This window comes from Dermochelys coriacea, chromosome 17, assembly GCF_009764565.3.
Source record: "Dermochelys coriacea isolate rDerCor1 chromosome 17, rDerCor1.pri.v4, whole genome shotgun sequence".
In the NCBI taxonomy this organism is placed as follows: Eukaryota; Metazoa; Chordata; order Testudines; family Dermochelyidae; genus Dermochelys; species Dermochelys coriacea.
Genome location: NC_050084.1, coordinates 3,509,206 through 3,528,554, shown reverse-complemented (window position 1 = coordinate 3,528,554; position 19,349 = coordinate 3,509,206). Strand labels below are relative to the sequence as shown.

The following is a 19,349-nucleotide window of genomic DNA, read 5'->3' as shown; positions in this document are numbered from 1 at the left end:
ACTCCAACCCCCTGCTCCAGCTCGGAGCCCTCTCCCACACCCCAAACTCCTCATTCCCAGCCTCAGCCAGAGCCCTCATCCTCCTCCCGCACCCCAACCCCAGGCCCCAGCCCAGTGAAAGTGAGTGAGGGTGGGGGAGAGCAAGCGATGGAAGGAGGGGGGTGAGGCAGGGGGCGGGACAGGGATGTTCGGTTTTGTGCAGTTAGAAAGTTGGCAACCCTAGCTGTGTGCTTAAGTACTGAGAGTACAGTTCTGCCCTAGTATCTTTTTAATAGCTATGTTTGGGAGGGTGTTGTGATTTGAGTAAGGAATTAGGAGCCAGGAATTAGGGCTCTGGTCCTGGCAGTGCAATGACTTGCTCTGTATCCTTGGGCAAGCTGCTTATGCCATCTTTACACTGGAGTTTATAGTATTTACATCCCTATCTCCCACAGGCGTGGTGAGGAATAACTCGATGAGTGCAAAGTGCTGTGTAAATGCAATTTAGTTTGCTCCGGTGTGAAAGTTCTCCTTTAAGATTCCAATTATTACTAAAATCTCTGTGTAGACTTAAAAATTACAAATAAATATTTGAAAATTGGCCTCTCTGTCACTTACCTGGTGAATCTGTGGGCTGCAAAACCCAGAACCCAGCACTTCCTCCTGGCAGCTAAGAGGAAGGGGGCAGCTTTTCAAATGGTGCATCTGGAATTTTTATGTCTACATATTTATTCTGTCAAAGAACTGGCTGGAGTCCTCTCACTTGTAACTTCATTTGTACACCCTGCACATCCTGGTAAAAAACAGCTTAGGTTCAGCGGATCTCAAAGACTTTGTTTGGAAGCAGGAATAAATACTAGTGTTTCACGAGGTACAGTCCAGCAGAGTAAAGCTCACACCACAGGGTGGCTGGGAGGGTCGAGATAGCAAGAACAATAAGAATTCAGTGCAATTATATTAGTCTGTATAATTTTTAATATTTTATTCCTAAAGTTTTGGCATTTTAAAGTCAAGAAACCAGCCCTCCATCAGCAGGAACTGGCTGACTGACAGGCAGTCCTGGGTGGTTCAGTGTTACAGCCTGAGGGCTGTGAGGATCCTGGTTCAAACCCCAAGGGACAATGTGTATCCTTGGACAAATCACTCCTGGTGCTTGATCTTTACAGCAGAGGGAAATGGGTAAAAAGCAGGTGGTGATCTGGGCCTGGTCTTCCTGGAGACACCCATTGTAAAAGCACATACAGTACATGCTGTATCCTAAACACCTCCAAAATTCTACTTCACTAGTAATTATACTCAGGTCAATCTGATTTGCTGGTGGTTCTAAGACCATTTAAGCTATTACAATGGGAGTTCAGTAATTGTTTGAACCCAGGCATCTCCCAGGCTGTCAGGCAACGGACACCTAGAAGGATGTAAATACAGTATGTTTCTGCAATCTGAAAGGCTGCAGGGCACACAGAAGATGGAATTCTGTCCTCTTCTTGAGACAATAAAGAAGCAAGAGCTTTCAACAGTGCTTGGTCAAGCAGAGCCTCTCTTTTCTTTATCTCCCTTCTCTCGTCTCTCAATACACCTGGAAGTGTGTATGACTCTCCTTCCCTTTACAGAAGGCAAAGTGAATTGATCACCATAAAGCGTGAGAACAGGATATAGGTGTGGCGGAACCAGAGAAGCTGGCTGTGATGGCACCGCATGGCTCTCTAGAAAGATAAAAATATGCGGAAAAGCATTAGACCTTCCAAACCCATTCGGAAGACAGCTTTCAGGGCTTTCTGTAAAGTTTACTACTAGATTTACAGTGAAACCTGTCTTCAGTGACCCACCAAAGGACCAGCACAAACACAGCTTAGCAGCGGTGGGATTCTGACTAAACTCAAACAATGCTATACTGGAATCACTGGGGATATTTTCAAGTGGTTTCATATGACCAGACATTACTAGTTGAGGCCCATTTCATGTATTTATGAGATGCCACTTGGAAAGTAAGTGTCAGTAGGAAGGTCAGACTCAAGGTTCTAGCCACTGTGGCTTGAAATATCAGAGGAATTTTTGTACTTGGAACTTTCTGTTACTACCCTCACAAATATGACAGTGCTGTGGGTGATACTTGTAGATTAGCAACACTGTTTGCTCTGTAATGTTTACTTTAATATACCGTGGAGGGAGCTCTAATCATATGGTGATTAGACGTTTCTTGACAAGAATGTATAGCGATTACACACAGCAGAATAACTCAAAGTTTGCCCAAAAGACAGGGCAACTTGCTAAGAGCCTGCTGCCACAAGTAGTCATATAACGCAGAGGGCAGATCAAGATAGAATACTGCATGCTGGGAACTGTAGTCTCTACAGTCCACATCAGTGTATCAAATATAAGAGTGCACTCTGGCCATCCAGGGTCTAAGAGCTGCCCAATCCCATCATCTGAACGGCGTACAAAGCAATTTGTCTTGACAAGTAAATAGTCTTAAAAGCACATCCACTGATGCTTCATAAATCAAAGACTGTTTGAAATGTGACAATTACACTCCATGTGCAGTATATATATTTTTAAGTTCTACATGCATGACAGCACTTTTGATTGAAGCCCTCACAACGATTCTGAAATGATCAAACAGGCTGGGCAGGAACAATGCATCTCACCTTAGCTTGTTCAGACTCCTCCTTTGTTAGTATAAAGAGAACATCCTGGGACTGAAGGCAGCTAATGGGGACATCCAGGATGGAGATGTACTTCCGGAGGAGGTTTACTGACTTGAGCGTAAGGACCCGACACCCTGAGCAGAGCAACAGGAGAAAGCATGCAAGACAACAAGATGATTACAAGCTCACAACATCACGAGGGTAGGCAAAGCCCCCAGCCTCCTGTATGACAGCCCACCAGGAATCCAAATTCTGTCAGAACCTACTTTTGTGTCATGTGAATTTCTATTCAATTCTGTTTGCTTCTTAGCTATTCTGCTGAGAGCAAACTTGGATTCCCAAGAAGAAAACCTGGGTTTAAAGGGTGGATGCCTTTTTATTACAATCTCAATTACTTCTGAACTTATTTGAGCCTAGTCCTGTTCCCATTGAAATGCATGGGAAGGCCCTTTGAATGCCAACACTGTATCATTTGAAGGTAGTTGAACAAGCTCATTTGACTGTCCTATTCCAATTTTCAACATGCTTTGCTACAGAAATGAGTGTTTTCAATGTCCAGGAATGACTGCAGGAGATATTAACACAGGCAGGAGATTACATATTAGAAGCTCAAAACCCATCACTGGGATGTTTGTCATGCAGGGGGTGAAAGGAGCATGCAGAACAGATTCAGCTATGGTTCATTTCTTTCCCCTGTTTCTAAGAAACCTCTTAACTCAAAAGTTAATTGCTAAATTTCTTTCATGGCTAAACTGTATTTATTGATGAGCTCAGCTGATAGTCCCATTAAGGAAACGTAGTTCTTTGGGAAAGTGCCTTGAGATTTCCTGACACTTCAGAAGCTGAAGTTATTATGCTCCTTACTTTAGGTATTACTTAGAGTTTGACAGATGAGAACAGAGTCACATTGCATAGACATAGTAGGGTCCGCAATCAGATGCACTGCAGCATGCCCCTGCAATCTGAATGAAACTCTGAAGGGAGGGTGCAAAGGGAGGCCTGAACTGTCACAACATCTGTATCATTTTAACCTCAGGAGAACCCAAGATCACACATCTAATACAGCTTCAGTTGGGGACTGAGGTCTTTTTCTGTTGTCATTATGTTCTCATAGGGCACAAGGATCACAAAGTGAACATGAAGCAAACTGATTGTTCTCAGACAAATGGAACATGATGCTGAAATCCAGGAGTGGCTCACTGTTCTCTGAGGGAAGAAGTTAGCTGAGGTTTGAGTGACTCCAAGACAAGGATCTCCTAAAAGTCCCTAGGCAATGTGCATTCCTCATTCTGTGCCCGCCAAGTAGCTGGCAGCTTGGGGTGCTGCCTTTGTGCTGTGAGTTCTCTAGACAGACACTTATTACTTACTAAGGGTTTGGTGCTAGGGGTGCAGAACAGTCTCACTCCCACTGATTTCACAGGATCAAGCACAAGTTAGTTTCACTAAAACCCGTCATTCTAGTGCAAAAGTGGCTCAGGTCCAGGGTGGGAAAGCAAGAACTCTTGTTCATACCCTGACTGAGCTATCTGTGGAATTCCTGGAGAGAGGCAGGGGGAGAAGCCACGCAGGGGTCTCCAAGGTGTAGAATGAGGGGAGCAGCATGCTGATAAAGACATTTAGAAGGAAGCTGTGGAATATTCTGGGCTGAGGAACAAAGAATGGAGACAGGGCAAGACCTCCAACTTTCTCCAGCCTCACAAATGAGTTGGAGCATATGCTTTCCCCTCGCCTATTCCTAGGAGTGGCACCAACCCACTTTCTAACTTTGCTCTTATTTCATCAGGGGCCATCAGTGAAAGAACATTGTAGGTTTTCTGGAAACCCCTCCTTCCAGCACTGCCTCCAGGCCCCTCAATTCCTCTTCCTCCCTCCAAAAGAAAGGTGAAGGGATTTTCCCCACCTTCTCTATTTCCTTTTCCACTCCCAAAGACAAAAATCATAATTATTACTGCTTTTGCATTAGTCCCTGGTTATTAGATGATTTTTGCCTGATTATGACCAAAGCTTGGCCAATACAATCTAACTAGATCAGCACTAACCTCTCCCAGGCTTCTTTCTGGAAGGGTTTGCAGCTGGATTGTTCCTGAGGGGTTAGTCACTGGCAGGCTTGACAGAGCTGAGATAGCTTTCAGCATTACTTTCTGCATCTGCAAGTGGGCAGGGCTAGAGGGTCAGAGGGCAACAGCAGGTTTCCATCCTGACCCAATGTGCTAAAATAGAGAGTGACACAAGGTATGTGATCTGGAGTTTTCACAGAAGTGTCCAATCAATTCACATTGCTGCAGGCTCTGACCTGACAGAGGAAGTCTGATGTTAGCAGATAAGCCAGAGTAAATATTGTCCAGAAGGCAATCAATAGTTCATATTCACAGGTTTCAGAGTAGCAGCCGTGTTAGTCTGTATTCGCAAAAAGAAAAGGAGTACTTGTGGCACCTTAGAGACTAACAAATTTATTAGAGCATAAGCTTTCGTGAGCTACAGCTCACTTCATCGGATGCATTTGGTGGAAAAAACAGAGGAGAGATTTATATACACACACACAGAGAACATGAAACAATGGGTTTATCATACACACTGTAAGGAGAGTGATCACTTAAGATAAGCCATCACCAACAGCGGGGGGGGGGGGGGGGGGGGGGGGGGGGGAAGGAGGAAAACCTTTCATGGTGACAAGTAGGTAGGCTAATTCCAGCAGTTAACAAGAACACCATACAAAGCAAAGCTGCAGCGATTAGCAAAAGATCTTCTAAAGCAGTTCCAAGTAAAGAATATCAGAGGAACAGTGGGGGGTGGGGTGGGAGGGAGAAATACCATGGGGAAATAGTTTTACTTTGTGTAATGACTCATCCATTCCCAGTCTCTATTCAAGCCTAAGTTAATTGTATCCAGTTTGCAAATTAATTCCAATTCAGCAGTCTCTCGTTGGAGTCTGTTTTTGAAGCTTTTTTGTTGAAGTATAGCCACTCTTAGGTCTGTGATCGAGTGACCAGAGAGATTGAAGTGTTCTCCAACTGGTTTTTGAATGTTATAATTCTTGATGTCTGATTTGTGTCCATTCATTCTTTTACGTAGAGACTGTCCAGTTTGGCCAATGTACATGGCAGAGGGGCATTGCTGGCACATGATGGCATATATCACATTGGTAGATGCGCAGGTGAACGAGCCTCTGATAGCGTGGCTGATGTGATTAGGCCCTATGATGGTATCCCCTGAATAGATATGTGGACAGAGTTGGCAACGGGCTTTGTTGCAAGGATAGGTTCCTGGGTTAGTGGTTCTGTTGTGTGGTGTGTGGTTGCTGGTGAGTATTTGCTTCAGATTGGGGGGCTGTCTGTAGGCAAGGACTGGTCTGTCTCCCAAGATCTGAGAGAGCGATGGCTCGTCCTTCAGGATAGGTTGTAGATCCTTGATGATGCGTTGGAGGGGTTTTAGTTGGGGGCTGAAGGTGATGGCTAGTGGCGTTCTGTTGTTTTCTTTGTTGGGCCTGTCCTGTAGTAGGTGACTTCTGGGTACTCTTCTGGCTCTGTCAATCTGTTTCTTCACTTCAGCAGGTGGGTACTGTAGTTGTAGGAATGCATGATAGAGATCTTGTAGGTGTTTGTCTCTGTCTGAGGGGTTGGAGCAAATGCGGTTATATCGTAGCGCTTGGCTGTAGACAATGGATCGAGTGGTATGATCTGGATGAAAGCTAGAGGCATGTAGGTAGGAATAGCGGTCAGTAGGTTTCCGATATAGGGTGGTGTTTATGTGACCATCGCTTATTAGCACCGTAGTGTCCAGGAAGTGGATCTCTTGTGTGGACTGGTCCAGGCTGAGGTTGATGGTGGGATGGAAATTGTTGAAATCATGGTGGAATTCCTCAAGAGCTTCTTTTCCATGGGTCCAGATGATGAAGATGTCATCAATGTAGCGCAAGTAGAGTAGGGGCATTAGGGGACGAGAGCTGAGGAAGCGTTGTTCTAAGTCAGCCATAAAAATGTTGGCATACTGTGGGGCCATGCGGGTACCCATCGCAGTGCCGCTGATTTGAAGGTATACATTGTCACCAAATGTGAAATAGTTATGGGTCAGGACAAAGTCACAAAGTTCTGCCACCAGGTTAGCCGTGACAGTATCGGGGATACTGTTCCTGACGGCTTGTAGTCCATCTTTGTGTGGAATGTTGGTGTAGAGGGCTTCTACATCCATAGTGGCTAGGATGGTGTTTTTAGGAAGATCACCAATGGACTGTAGTTTCCTCAGGAAATCGGTGGTGTCTCGAAGATAGCTGGGAGTGCTGGTAACGAAGGGCCTGAGGAGGGAGTCTACATAGCCAGACAATCCTGCTGTCAGGGTGCCAATGCCTGAGATGATGGGGCGTCCAGGATTTCCAGGTTTATGGATCTTGGGTAGCAGATAGAATACCCCAGGTCGTGGCTCCAGGGGTGTGTCTGTGCGGATTTGTTCTTGTGCTTTTTCAGGGAGTTTCTTGAGCAAATGCTGTAGTTTCTTTTGGTAACTCTCAGTGGGATCAGAGGGTAATGGCTTGTAGAAAGTGGTGTTGGAGAGCTGCCTAGTAGCCTCTTGTTCATACTCCGACCTATTCATGATGACGACAGCACCTCCTTTGTCAGCCTTTTTGATTATGATGTCAGAGTTGTTTCTGAGGCTGTGTCAATAGTTCATATTGACATTAGAAAAATAGCCAGGTCATAAAGAGACGTTTCCAGCAGATGGCACTCTCCAATGATAATTGTAGCTGGAAGAAAGCAACCATCATATACAAACTAGTGCTCCAATTTACCAAATGACAGCAAGCTCAGAAGCCTGCCTTTCAGCACATTCATCATGTCAGAGCTGTACCATATACCTGATCCATTCCTGTTGAAGTGGCAGCAATTCAGTGGAACACTAGCCTGTTAAAGGTCACTGTGCCTTCCCTGCAGCAGGTGGCTGGGGAAGGGGTGGAGGGGCCTGTTGTCCTACCAGGCTGCTTACAACTAGGCCACGTGGAAGTATTAGACACCAGAAGCCCTGAAACTTGTGTGCCAGGGATACTTTGTACCACTCCCCTTCCCTTGCACCAAAGACCCTCTGTGGTGCAGGAGAAACACGGGGTGAGAATGTGGGGCAGGGGGTCAGGCTTTTCTCCTGGACCTGACAATAAGACCCAAACCTCATTTCAGACCCGAGTTTAACTTCTGGCTCATCTCCCTGGTCATTGCCATCAACATGGAAGGTGTGTAATCCTTTCAGGCTGCTGAGCGTATTCAGCTCAATGCTGTGAAAGTGGCTCCCAGCGAGAGGGGACAGTGGTACAGACTGAAGTGATTTGGTGGTGTGGAAAGTGGCTTCCGTTCATTTACCTCCAAGAAAGTCAATTTCTTGTTTCTAAGAAGTGAATTATTTTGCTGTTCTTTCACTCCAGGGCTTGTCAACCGTCCTTAAGTGCTCCTGAAAATCTGCAGGCACATCCATTGTGTGTGCGCAAACCAGCAGTGCCCATCCATTCTGCAATCACAGTTAAGGAGACCTGTGAAAGCCTGGCCTGTCAGATCCATTTTGTGTTCAGTCAGTAGGGGATGTGGACGGAGACCCTCTGGGCTGCTCAAGTATAGAAATCTGCTTGCTGGGTAACTCCAGCTGAAGAGGTCTGGATCATGCCCTGCTGTGTGGAAGAGCAGAGGAGAGTCACTGAAATGGATTCCCTTGCTCTGGCATTCCACATTTCCATCAACCACCTGTTTGCATCTCAGCCCTTTCCAATGGGGTGTACAAAAAGCAAACATAGTGCAATGGGCCTTTTCCTTTCCTGGATCACTGTTTACAAGCCTTGGCAGAGCCTCCGGGGCTCCTAGGTGCAAAGTCGGGAAGAGAGGGATGGCCTGCCCTAGGGTTAAACACTGATGGACTGAGAAGTCTGGGCTGCTCCCCCATTCCCTAATCATCTTTTTCTAAGAAATACTAATTCATCTGCAAGCACATTGCCCTTTGCTTCCCGATCCCTAGCAGCTGGGAAGGCTCACTACCTGCTACTGGAAAGCAAAATCATTGCAAGTGAATTTAGTGAAAGGTGCCAGTTTACTGCCCTACCGGCTGAAGTCCTCTATGCACAGAGCTGGAACAGCTTAGGCAGCCACAATTTAAACCTTAAGTAAAGGAGTTGTTTGCATTAGCAATACGACCAGGATCATTAGGCACCACCAGCAGAGATCACTTTGAATGAGAAGAAGAGATGAAACGAAGCTGGTAGGGAATGTACAGTCCAGCTACAGATGGGAAGGGCTTAGAGATTCAAAGCCCTTCCTGCCAGCCAGGCTAAGAGAAAGGGAATGTCCAAGTGGAGCTATTGATGGGTTTGCTCCTTTGCTCAGGCGAAGACCTGTGGAGGAGACAGTTGTGATGTGACCCCAGGATAGATTTAAGATTGTTAGTCAGCTGCTTTACCAATTTGCTAGGCTAGTGTGACCTCTCTAGCTAGCGGATCAGCTGCTGGATGTCTGAAGCCCAGTCAGCATGGCTTTCTGTTTCAACAAATGTATGCAACAAGAGTGCCTGGAATGACATAGGCTCTTAGCAGAGCTATCTGTGACAGGGGACTTGCATTGCTTTTGCTAGATGTTAATGCACTGGCTCTTCTGGCTGGGAGCTGGTTAAAGCCAGGAGGTGGATGTACCATGGATCTGTGTAAACCAGCTGTCCCCAGCTCTTGAATCAGGCCTACTTGTTCAGAGCTGGCTGGGAGGACTCAGCTTCAGTTTAAAAGCTACCTGCTGTGGCCACACTCAATATGGGAATTAGGAAGCAAAGTGGGATGCTCGGGATACTCATTTGCATACCACTACCCAAAATACCAGTGAAAGACTATCTGCAGAATCATTTTCTGTGGGCTCTTTGATCCCATGGGCTTACACAGGTTCAACGCACACAGTTCCCAGTTCCTGGCAAGGGAGAAGGCCCTTTCCTTGGGCTGAGTATGCTTTTCAGCTGTGCTCCAGACAGTCTAGGCAAGCACCGACGTCACTCTCATTTCATTAAGCCCTTCTGATGCATGGCCCTGCATGCCTGCCAGATCAAATTATAAATACCGGGAATTTCAATGAGACTGGAACTATATTTGGAAAGGCTTAATGTAAGCAGCAACATGGGAGCTCCTGACTCCTTTGGCATTTGTAGGTCATGTAAGATGTGATGTAATCAGAGCAGTTAGCCTCATGCATATCTTCAGAAGGGAGCAGAGAAACTGAGGCACCATCTATGCTGGTTTTACACTGGTTATCTGAACCAGTTTTAGACACGGTCTCTCTGGCCTGAGAAGGCAGGGCCAAACCATGCTTAAACCAAGCCTAATCAAACTGCACTAGCCTGTTGAAGTGGGTTCATCATAGATGGGGTCTGACATATTTGTCTCCTCGCAGCATGGCAGTAACACCTAGGCACTTGCTTTTCATTGTTCCCAGCACTCTGCAGCTACCCCTGCTGTTCATGCTGTGCCCAATCTCTGGACAATACTCAGCACACACACAGCTCTTTGCCCATTTAAAATGCTGCACAGACATAACCCCCCAGATCCTCCATGGGGAGAGGGCAGTGTGAACCTTCCCATTCGCAGATGGGACATTCAAGGCACAGCCAGGGGACGTGACCTGACTGTGGCCACAGAGTGGCAGAGTCAGGATAAAAGAGTAGGAGATTCTGGCTTCTGGGCCCACGCTTGCTCCACCACATGGATGACCCTCAACCTTTAATCACTAGGGAAGCAAAAGCAACTCTGTATGACACACTCAAATCCTTGTATGACACACAACCCTTCTCATCCACAAAGGATTTGAGATTAGGGTAACGGCAGCAAAGTGTGGATGGTTTTTGGATGCTGGGTGGATGACCGGACTGGTTGGGGATCTCTGTGCCTGAGGGCAGAGCTGACTCCTCCAAGAGTTCCTTCCCAGAGCAGATCACTGGGAGGAGTGGGGGAGAGATAAGGCCGAGGATCTGCTCTGGGATTGGATAGCATGGAGTAAAAGCATCAGCAGGAGGGTGGTTAGGAAGCATGTTGCTCTTCCTCTCCTCTGCTTTGGCTACTGTTGTCCCACAGTGTGGACAGGGCCCTTGCTGAGACCCCTCCTAACCAGACAATATGATTCCCCCAGTTAGTATCCATAGCACAGTTTTAATATATGCTTCTCAGATTGCCCACGGTGGTGAGGGAACCTGACCTAGGATAATATAGCTAGGACTGCGTTTAAACTTGGCTATAAAACCATTCTCAGCAACAATGTTATTGAGTTAGAGTTCTTCATCTGACTGCATTGCTAAAGCCCTTTTCACCTTCATGTCTAGGCCTAATATCGTATCTAAAAACAGACAAATCAAAAGAACTGGAGAGCAGGGCAGAGGCCTGCAAACAGCAGCTATGTGCACACAGCAAGAGGCCAAGAAGCAGAGTTGGTGTCACACAATCCAGACAGGACAAACACACAGGATGAGAAGAGGGTGCCTTTGAGCCTAACCCGACTCCCGTGGGAGACCAGCCTGAGTCACGCTAATGCCCAGGCCCAGAAGATGGGACTGTACAGGAACATGAGCTCAGGAAAAAGCATGAAAGAGCAACCAGGAGTTCAGCTATAGATTTCATTTGCATTGCAAAGAAGAGGTGGATTATTCCAATGGGGACTTGGATATAACATGCAAGTCAATAGATAGGTCGTAGTTGCAGTGTTACTGATGCTTTTGTTTAAACATGTGTGACGTACCTTCAGGTAACTTCCCCTCTGAGTGCAGATACCTGTGAATTGAAACAGAAACCATGGTGAACATATAGTGAGGCCACTCGAATCCTTCTTTAAATATGTATAAGCACTAAGGGCTAAATCACACACACACGAAAACTCACAATGCCAGCCCCTAAAATAAGCTTTCAGGAGCAGAGACTGGATGTCCCAGCTCCCACTGACCCTGGAAGATACTAGGTTTGGTTCCCCACAAATGATTTTGCTCCTAATCCATCACTACTTTCCTTGTCCTCATTGTTGGACAGCTGGTGGGGCAGGGCATAAGCACTCCCCACCCATGTCCAATTGTCTCTCACCATCTAGTGCTACAATATAGGAAACACTGCAAGAAGCTACCAAATACCACTTGTTCTTTAGGGTCCTATCTCTAGTGGCCTGGGACACTGGCTCAGCCATAGCACCCCTCTAGCAAGCCATGCTGAACAGAGGATTTGCTAGGGAAGTGCTAGCCAGGTTTCCCCAGCCCATGTAGACAGGGCTCTGCATATTTAACCTAATCATGTCACTTTGTCCATAAGCACAAGTGTTTGAACCCACTTCTGTTTCCATTGTTCAAACCAGCTTGTGAATAGACACTGGTTCTGGCCTTGCCCAGAGTAGCTGCTCTCTTTTTCATTCAGTGACAGAGTCTGCGGGTTTAGTGACTTCATTCTGGAGAGAAAGAAAAGGAGTATTTGTGGCACCTTAGAGACTAACAAATTTATTTGAGCATAAGCTTTCGTGAGCTACAGCATGCATCTGATGAAGTGAGCTGTAGCTCACGAAAGCTTATGCTCTAATAAATTTGTTAGTTTCTAAGGTGCCACTAGTACTCCTTTTCATAAAGTAGGAATGCATCCAATGAAGTGAGCTGTAGCTCAAGAAAGCTTATGCTCAAATAAATTTGTTTGTCTCTAAGGTGCCACAAGTACTCCTTTTCTTTTTGCAAATACAGACTAACACGGCTGCTACTCTGAAACCTACAGGATAACTGTCTGCTGGGCTCTCGATAGGGCACCTCTCCCCAGAATGACAGGTTTCCTCAGTTATCCTCTAGTTATCCACAGAGTGCAGAGACAGCATGGGCAATGGTAGGGTATGCTTCCCCCATGCTGTCCCCACAGCGGGCCTCAATCTCAACCTAGAAGGACCTCTCAAAAGAAAAAAAGTCTTTAGAAAACAGAGCAGATGGGGCGCAGTTCAGTGGAGATCTAAACAGTGGTGTTATTTACATCAATAAGTCCAAGTGGGTGTCACATGCTGAAGGAGTGGGAGGATAGTTAGCCTCATTGCCCTTTTATGTTCCTGTTTTTCCTGCTACAACTCTGCCTTCCCCTTCTGTGTGTACCTCACAACAGCTTACACTTATAACACCATTTACATCTCCACTGATTTTGGCCCAGCCTGCTGGTGGCTGGACCTGCAGGTTTCCAGTAGATGGCAGCAGGAGTTACATAGCTAGGCTGGTTCTTATTGAAGAAAAAACAAAATGGATCATTTGGGTGAAAAAAAGATTATTTAACCCTGTGTAATATTTAAAGAGATTGTTATCGTCTCTTACTGGTGCATTTCATGTGTAAATCAACCTGGGTAAAACGTATATTGTATGTAAACTGCATTGTGCCTCTAGTCATTATCTAGTTATCTCTAGTTACTGGCTAGTTTCGAGGAAAGGGATTAGCCATACAGGCATAGACAAAATAGGAAGCGCAGGGTGATGAATACACAAAGCAATTCAAAGCAAAAGTCAAGCCAGAAATGCAGGACATGGCTGTATTCAAAAGCAATGATCAGGAGACCAATGTCCTAAACAGATTCTTCCAGGAATGTTCTTTCCTTCTCCAGAGGCTATGGCTACACTGGCAGTTTACAGCGCTGCAACTTTCTCGCTCAGGGGTGTGAAAAAACACACCCCAAGTGCAGCAAGTTACAGCGCTGTAAAGCGCCAGTCTAAACAGTGCCCTAGCGCTGGGAGCTGCACTCCCAGCCCTCGGAGCTAATCCCCTCGTGGAGATGGAGTACCAGGAGCGCTGGTAGAGCTCTCTCCCAGCGCTGGCGCACGACCACACTCAGCACTTCAAAGCGCTGCCCCGGGAGCACTCCCACAGCAGTGCTTTGAAGTTTTGAGCCCTAAGATCCATCGCATGACAGCCTTTGCTACTTCCTGTCTAGCAAACAGTCCTTGTAATACTTCTTCAGTCACCCACCTCTATTCATATTCCTCTCTTATGGACTTTCTGCTTTGCCACTGGAGTGACAGTCAGGATATTTACTGCCTGTAAATAAAAGGCATCAAAAGGCTTAAGGTAACAAACAGAAGAGCTGCCCCAGGAGTGGACTAGTAATCATCATCATCATCACTGGCCACAAACTATAGCGGCAAGGAGCCTGCCTGGAGAAGCCCCAGTTAAGAGCAGCAGACACAATCAGCAGGGAAGGAAGGTTCAAGACAGTAGCAGAATAGGGGATTTGTGCACACAAAGGTTCAGGAGGAAGAAGCACCACTGGAAATTCAAGCTGTGTTTTGATTAACATGGAAGGTCCTCAGTGCTGGTACTGCAACCCCTCTCTGCTCTCATCTGGAAGAGTTGCTCTATTGATGACCTTAGTACCACCATCCTGAGCCAACACTACAGCACTGGCTGAGCAAGGTACAGTGCAATGTTACTGTAAGGTACACATGGTTGGAATGCTGCAGAGAAATCAACAGGCTCATCCATTCATATCTCTTAGGACTATAGATGGGAATGAACTGTGCTTGCAGGGAAAGCGAGAGAGAGAGTGAGGCAAAGCTCTACCTCCCACTCAAGCCCCTATATACTAACAAATATTCCTCCTGCAAATCAATCTTCTAGCTCCATCCCACGCCCCTCCTGGAGCTCTCTCCAGGGAACACTTCCAAGTAGGGGAGAGGTTGGAGCTCTTCACTGTTGCCATTTTGGGAATGTTGTTTTACAGGCTGGACGTGTTGTGGTTTGGGTGAAATGTAAGAGTCTGGCATGAGGTCATGACAAGAAAAGATACAAATGGGCTCCTTCGGGAGCTTTTTCCATGGGTTGTTTCCTAAGAGATTTTTATTATTATTATTATTATTTCGAAGTGATGCTGCAGTGAAAGCAACCACAGACGGAAGTAGTTGAAACTCATCCACTGAACACCAAAATGCCCCAATCCGATTTATAGCCATTTACAAGTGACAGGGGATTCCTGGCTGTGCTTCTTTGTTATGCTAGTGGCAAGTTCCAAGACAGGGCACCTTCCATATCCCCTTCTGGGGGAGAGAAGAGGAAAAGCAGGATCCCTGCAGCGAAGGATTCAAAGAGTCTCTGAAGTCCTGCAGGGAACCCAAGAAATCTCTCTGCATTAAAAGATTGCTGAGATTCCTAAGGGACCTGCAGCCTCAGCTCCCCTTAAAATCAATGGGAATTGAGGGCCCTTGGCACATCATAGGTGCTCAGGAATTTGCAATATTAGGACCTCACTGTTTAAGCAAAGTTTCCATTGGGCCAAATCCTGAGGTCCTTACTTTTATTCAGTCAATACTCCACCCAGTGAAGTGTATGAGCCAGCTCCTGAGCGGCCCTGAGCACAAGCAACTTCCACTAAAGTCAATAAGGCGTGAGTAAAAAGTAAGTGAGGATTTCAGGGTTTAGCTCACAGGGAATTTAGAGAGCAGGAAACTTCCCTGAGAGGGAAGCAGAGTCAAAGTCCCAGTGGGTAGATTGCTGTGTTGGTGACACTCTGCTCAGAGAGCAATTGTTCCATGAAATCCATGACTTCACTCTAAGAAGGTCCCACTGTGGGGAACATAAAACCCTACACTGTATTCACTGGGCTATCTGTTAAGGCATACTGAGGAAATACAGTTTGCAGGAGCATAGCAGTGAATGCAAGGCGCAGCTGGGACTCCATTTAGGTTCCTGTCCCCTAATCTGCCCAATTAATCTGATGAAATAGATGTGGAGCAGGAAGAGCAGCCAATCTCCTAGGAGTCCCAGGGATGTTACATACAGCAAGAGATTTGCCAGATGTTGAATGTTTACAATCTGAAATACCTCCCCCACCCTAACTGGACTGGCCAGCTGCATTTCCCCTGCACCCTGAACCGCACTGTGTAGGCAAAACACAGTTTAAAACATTCATACAATCTACACTCATTCATATTTCAGCAACAAAGGATGGGGCCTCGCCAATTCAAAGTAATCTGGAGAAGGGGTGACCAAGGGATCTTCCAGTTCACAAATGACGGAGCTGCTTCATCGCTCACACTGCTTTCGCCTCCGTACTGTGTGGGGGTGGAGTGTGAAAAGGTTACAGCTTCAATCAACTACATGAACAAACTGCTAAAATCTTAATGCTCTGGGAGAGGCTATTCCCAGAGGGATCTATTATTTTGTTTAAGCATGGTCACTGTTACCAAGGAAATAGCTTTGCTGAGTACTAACAAATTTGGTGCCTTCTGCTCAGTTTATTTTTGTGGCTCTCAGCTCAGGGGGAGGCATCAGAACAACCTCGGCAGAATAAAGAATGAGGAAAAGGCTGGAAGAAGGAAAGAGGCGAGATTCAGAAAGGGAATTTATAAGCTGGCAATCAAGGTGATGTATTATAGCTGTGGGCTGACTCTCCAAGGAAAGTGGTGGAAGCCCAATCATTTGAGACCGCAAACACCAGGCTGAACAGAATACTAGAAAAACATGTAGTGGGAGACCATTGTACCCGGACTCCATGAAGATGGGCTGCATGGACCTTAGATGGCACTCCTGTCTCTAACCTCCTTGATTCTCCCCACCCCCTGGAATTAGTAAATCTAGGCTAGAAAAAACACTGGAACATGTACAATACAGAACAACCTTGACGCTGCAAGGAGGGACAGCAACATGAGGTCCCAGCACCAGAAGGAAAACGTTCAGGCCTCAACTGTTCCTCCTTCGGAAGTCTCATCGCCACTTGAGATTGGAGCTAGAACACAGACAGACACTAAATCACTCAAAATAAATCATCCCAGGAAATCCTTCTCCAGGATGGAGTGAAGAGGCATCCAGGAAAGGGGAGGAGGGTGACATGGGAAAACACAGGACTACATTATGTTTTCACTTACATGGTGAAATCAGGAGTAACGCCATTGAAATTAATGGGGCACAGTTGTGTAAAACTGGTATAAGATCAGAATCAGGCCCAAGCTCTCCATCAGCATGGGAAGACGTCCAAAACAAAGGGAGCATGGGTGCCACATACCATCATCATCCACCTAATCATCTGAAGAGGAACCTGCTCCTTGCACATCATGTCTCTAAGCATGAGCTGGAATTCCTAAGTCAAGAAAATTCTGAAGTCTTCAGCCTTAAAGGGAGTTTTGTCAGAGTAAGGTCTGCAGGATTTGGCTGGATATTGGCCATTTTCTTTACCTATTTGCAATTGGCATTCACTTAAACCCGATATCTGAATATGTCCCCGTATAATGTACATGGGACAACAAATACCTTTTTTTGTACACATATCCCAAATACATATCAACTCTCCCATGGCAGCCATACACAGCACATTAAAGATCCAAGCCAGGGCACTTAACCACAACAAAGCATCAATGACACTCAAACAGCATCATTATCAGCTCATAAATGATAAAACACTAAGCTCCCAAATACCATCTCCACAGGGCTTCATTTAGAACCCACCGCTGAGTTTACAGCCATTTGGAAGCAAACTGGAGGAGTTAGATCATTTTTCTGAATGGAATTGACAAGAATTGCTCAACTAATGATACCTTGATGTAGCTTTCTACGTGGCATCGTTGATATAAGTTTTATGGATGCAGTTGCTATAACAACATAATGCACAGTGGTTAAATATAGCAGCTCCTATATTCCACTCAGTTTGCTCTGGCCTAAGCAGTGAAGGGATTGTTCTTTCATATTCTAAATGGGAAGAGATGGATTTCACTAGAGGAAGTGGGTGTGCAAACCCCAGTACAGAACGTTTGTTTAAGCCAACAAAACACACATTCGCTAGGCAGGAGGGTCTGTTTAAAATGGAAATACCCTGAGACTCATGCAAACCAAAATCACCTTGATGCCATCCATGACATCAGTGTAAAACCCCATCTCTATAAAACAAAAGTGCTTCTAATCATCGTCTTCTAAAACACGGGTTCTCAAACTTGTCCATCGCATGCACCTCATCAGTAATCATGTTTACCCTCGTTGTGCGTAGGGACCAACTGAGAACCCATTGTGCTGGGCACTGTACAACAGAGTAGTGTACAGTCCATGTCATGAACTTTTTACAAGCTAAATAACTTCATGTTAAAAGGGGGTTGTCTCATGATCACGTTCCCTCTTGTTCATGATGGTTGGAGCCACCTCCCATTTCTGATCCCAAAGCATCCCTGTGGCGATTGCAGCAGTAGCTTATGAGGAGGAGGTGGTGTATGAGGACAGCAGAGATGTATTGTTAGCTGGCTTCAGTGCAATAAAATAGTCACATTCTCTCCTTTTGATCTTCCTTTCGTCTCTCCTTTCCACTGCTCGCTCTCTCTCTCTCGGGAGTAACCATTGTTACATGACTAGCCAGCTCTTCCTGGACCATCAGCAAGTGCTCTGTGGCCACCAGCTAGCCACAGAACACAGTTTGAGAAATCCTGCTATAAAACGAAGCCCATCAGTGCCATTTGATGGGTGTAAAATGAGTCTGGCGAGTCTCAAATCAGCCACAGATGTCACCCCCACCCCTGCGTTCTTGGCAGTCTCCCCAGATCGAATGGGCAATGAAGCTTCAACCTCACATGCTTTAGAGGCTGGTGCAGGGGGCAGAATGGGATAACTTGCACTGCTGCTGTCCAAACTGTACCTGTTCTGTGGAAGGATTTCAGCTTCCAGGACTGTCAAACTAATACTTTTCAGTAGCAGACTCTCGCATACTTACTCATTTAAAAGTCAAAAACTGGGATAAGGCACGTAGCTTAATCACTGGGCCATTAGGGGCTTGGAGCTCTGCAAACGGGCGAGGAATTGGTATGTTTCTGGAGCCACCTCTTCTGACAGAGACATGGTGAAACATCCAGCCCCTCTTGGCCAGAGAGTGGGTTCCTGGGACATGGGAGCTTTGAGCATGCTGGGAAGAAGAGAGGACTCTCCCCGGATTTCCTTCCAAAGAATCCCAAAGCACTGGCATGGGAAGATGATGGGAGGGGGGCCCATTACAGGGACTGTGTCCATCACTTCATTCTTAGTGAAAAGAATTTTGTAAAAAAAAGTTTCTTTTCTGTTGGTTTGGGGCTGCCTTCAAAATCCACACAGGAGGATTTCAAGCAAAATGCTAATGTATGCTTTTTATTTCTTGCAGAAAAACAAATCCTCCCCACAAGCCCTGACATTTTACAGCTATCCACAAATCTGGGGCTTGGACACATATGAAATAGCCGCAACTGGACCAGCCACAAAAGCAGTATGTCGGGAGACTGGTATATGAGAGAATCCTGGGGTTGGTCATGCAGCCCACTCCACCCTGCCTTTGGAGGGCATGAGGCAGAAGTGACAGGGTCAAACAGGGTGCAAAATCATTTAATTAATTGAAATAGCACCCCAATTTACCTTTTTCATCTACAAGAGTGCCTGGGGGATCCTGCAAGACAGTTTGAAAGGCTAACTGTGTTAGTCCAATGCAAGTACCATACATGGTACTAGCTGACACAGAGACAGGGAGGGGAGAGGGTTAATTCGATCTCTTTGCTGCTTTTTTCCCCATACAATCATATGGGGGACAGCGGCAGGCAGGAACATCAGTGAGTGTAAAAGGTCACCGCACATGCTCTGCAGCTCTGTCTGAAAGCAGTGTGTGTGAGAACTCATCGGCACAGAAACCATGAATGATGTGGTCATGCTCTAGTTCCTCTGTGAGACAGGCTGCCCCCACAAAAAAAATTAAAGAAGCAGCAGCAGCAGCCACTTAAAATAAAACTTAATCCCTCAGTAGCTGT

The 19,349-nt window shown here is 46.1% G+C and overlaps 1 protein-coding gene across 3 annotated transcripts in view; it reads right to left on the bottom strand.

The window, feature by feature from the left end:
• Nucleotides 1–936: 936 nt before the first annotated feature.
• The window catches only part of PIGL (phosphatidylinositol glycan anchor biosynthesis class L), a 98,883-nt gene continuing 80,470 nt past the window's right edge, over nucleotides 937–19,349 (bottom strand). For 2 of the 3 annotated variants that reach the window (XM_038376296.1, XM_038376297.1), the window contains 3 exons: nucleotides 11,357–11,388; nucleotides 2,625–2,758; nucleotides 937–1,682 (listed from right to left, as the gene is read on the bottom strand). In XM_038376296.1, the coding sequence (XP_038232224.1) occupies nucleotides 1,584–1,682; nucleotides 2,625–2,758; nucleotides 11,357–11,388 (265 nt within the window). In that variant the 3' untranslated portion in view covers nucleotides 937–1,583. Of the gene's footprint in view, nucleotides 1,683–2,624; nucleotides 2,759–11,356; nucleotides 11,389–16,224; nucleotides 16,334–19,349 lie in introns of those variants that run through there. The other variant, XR_005289422.2, reaches the window with a different exon arrangement.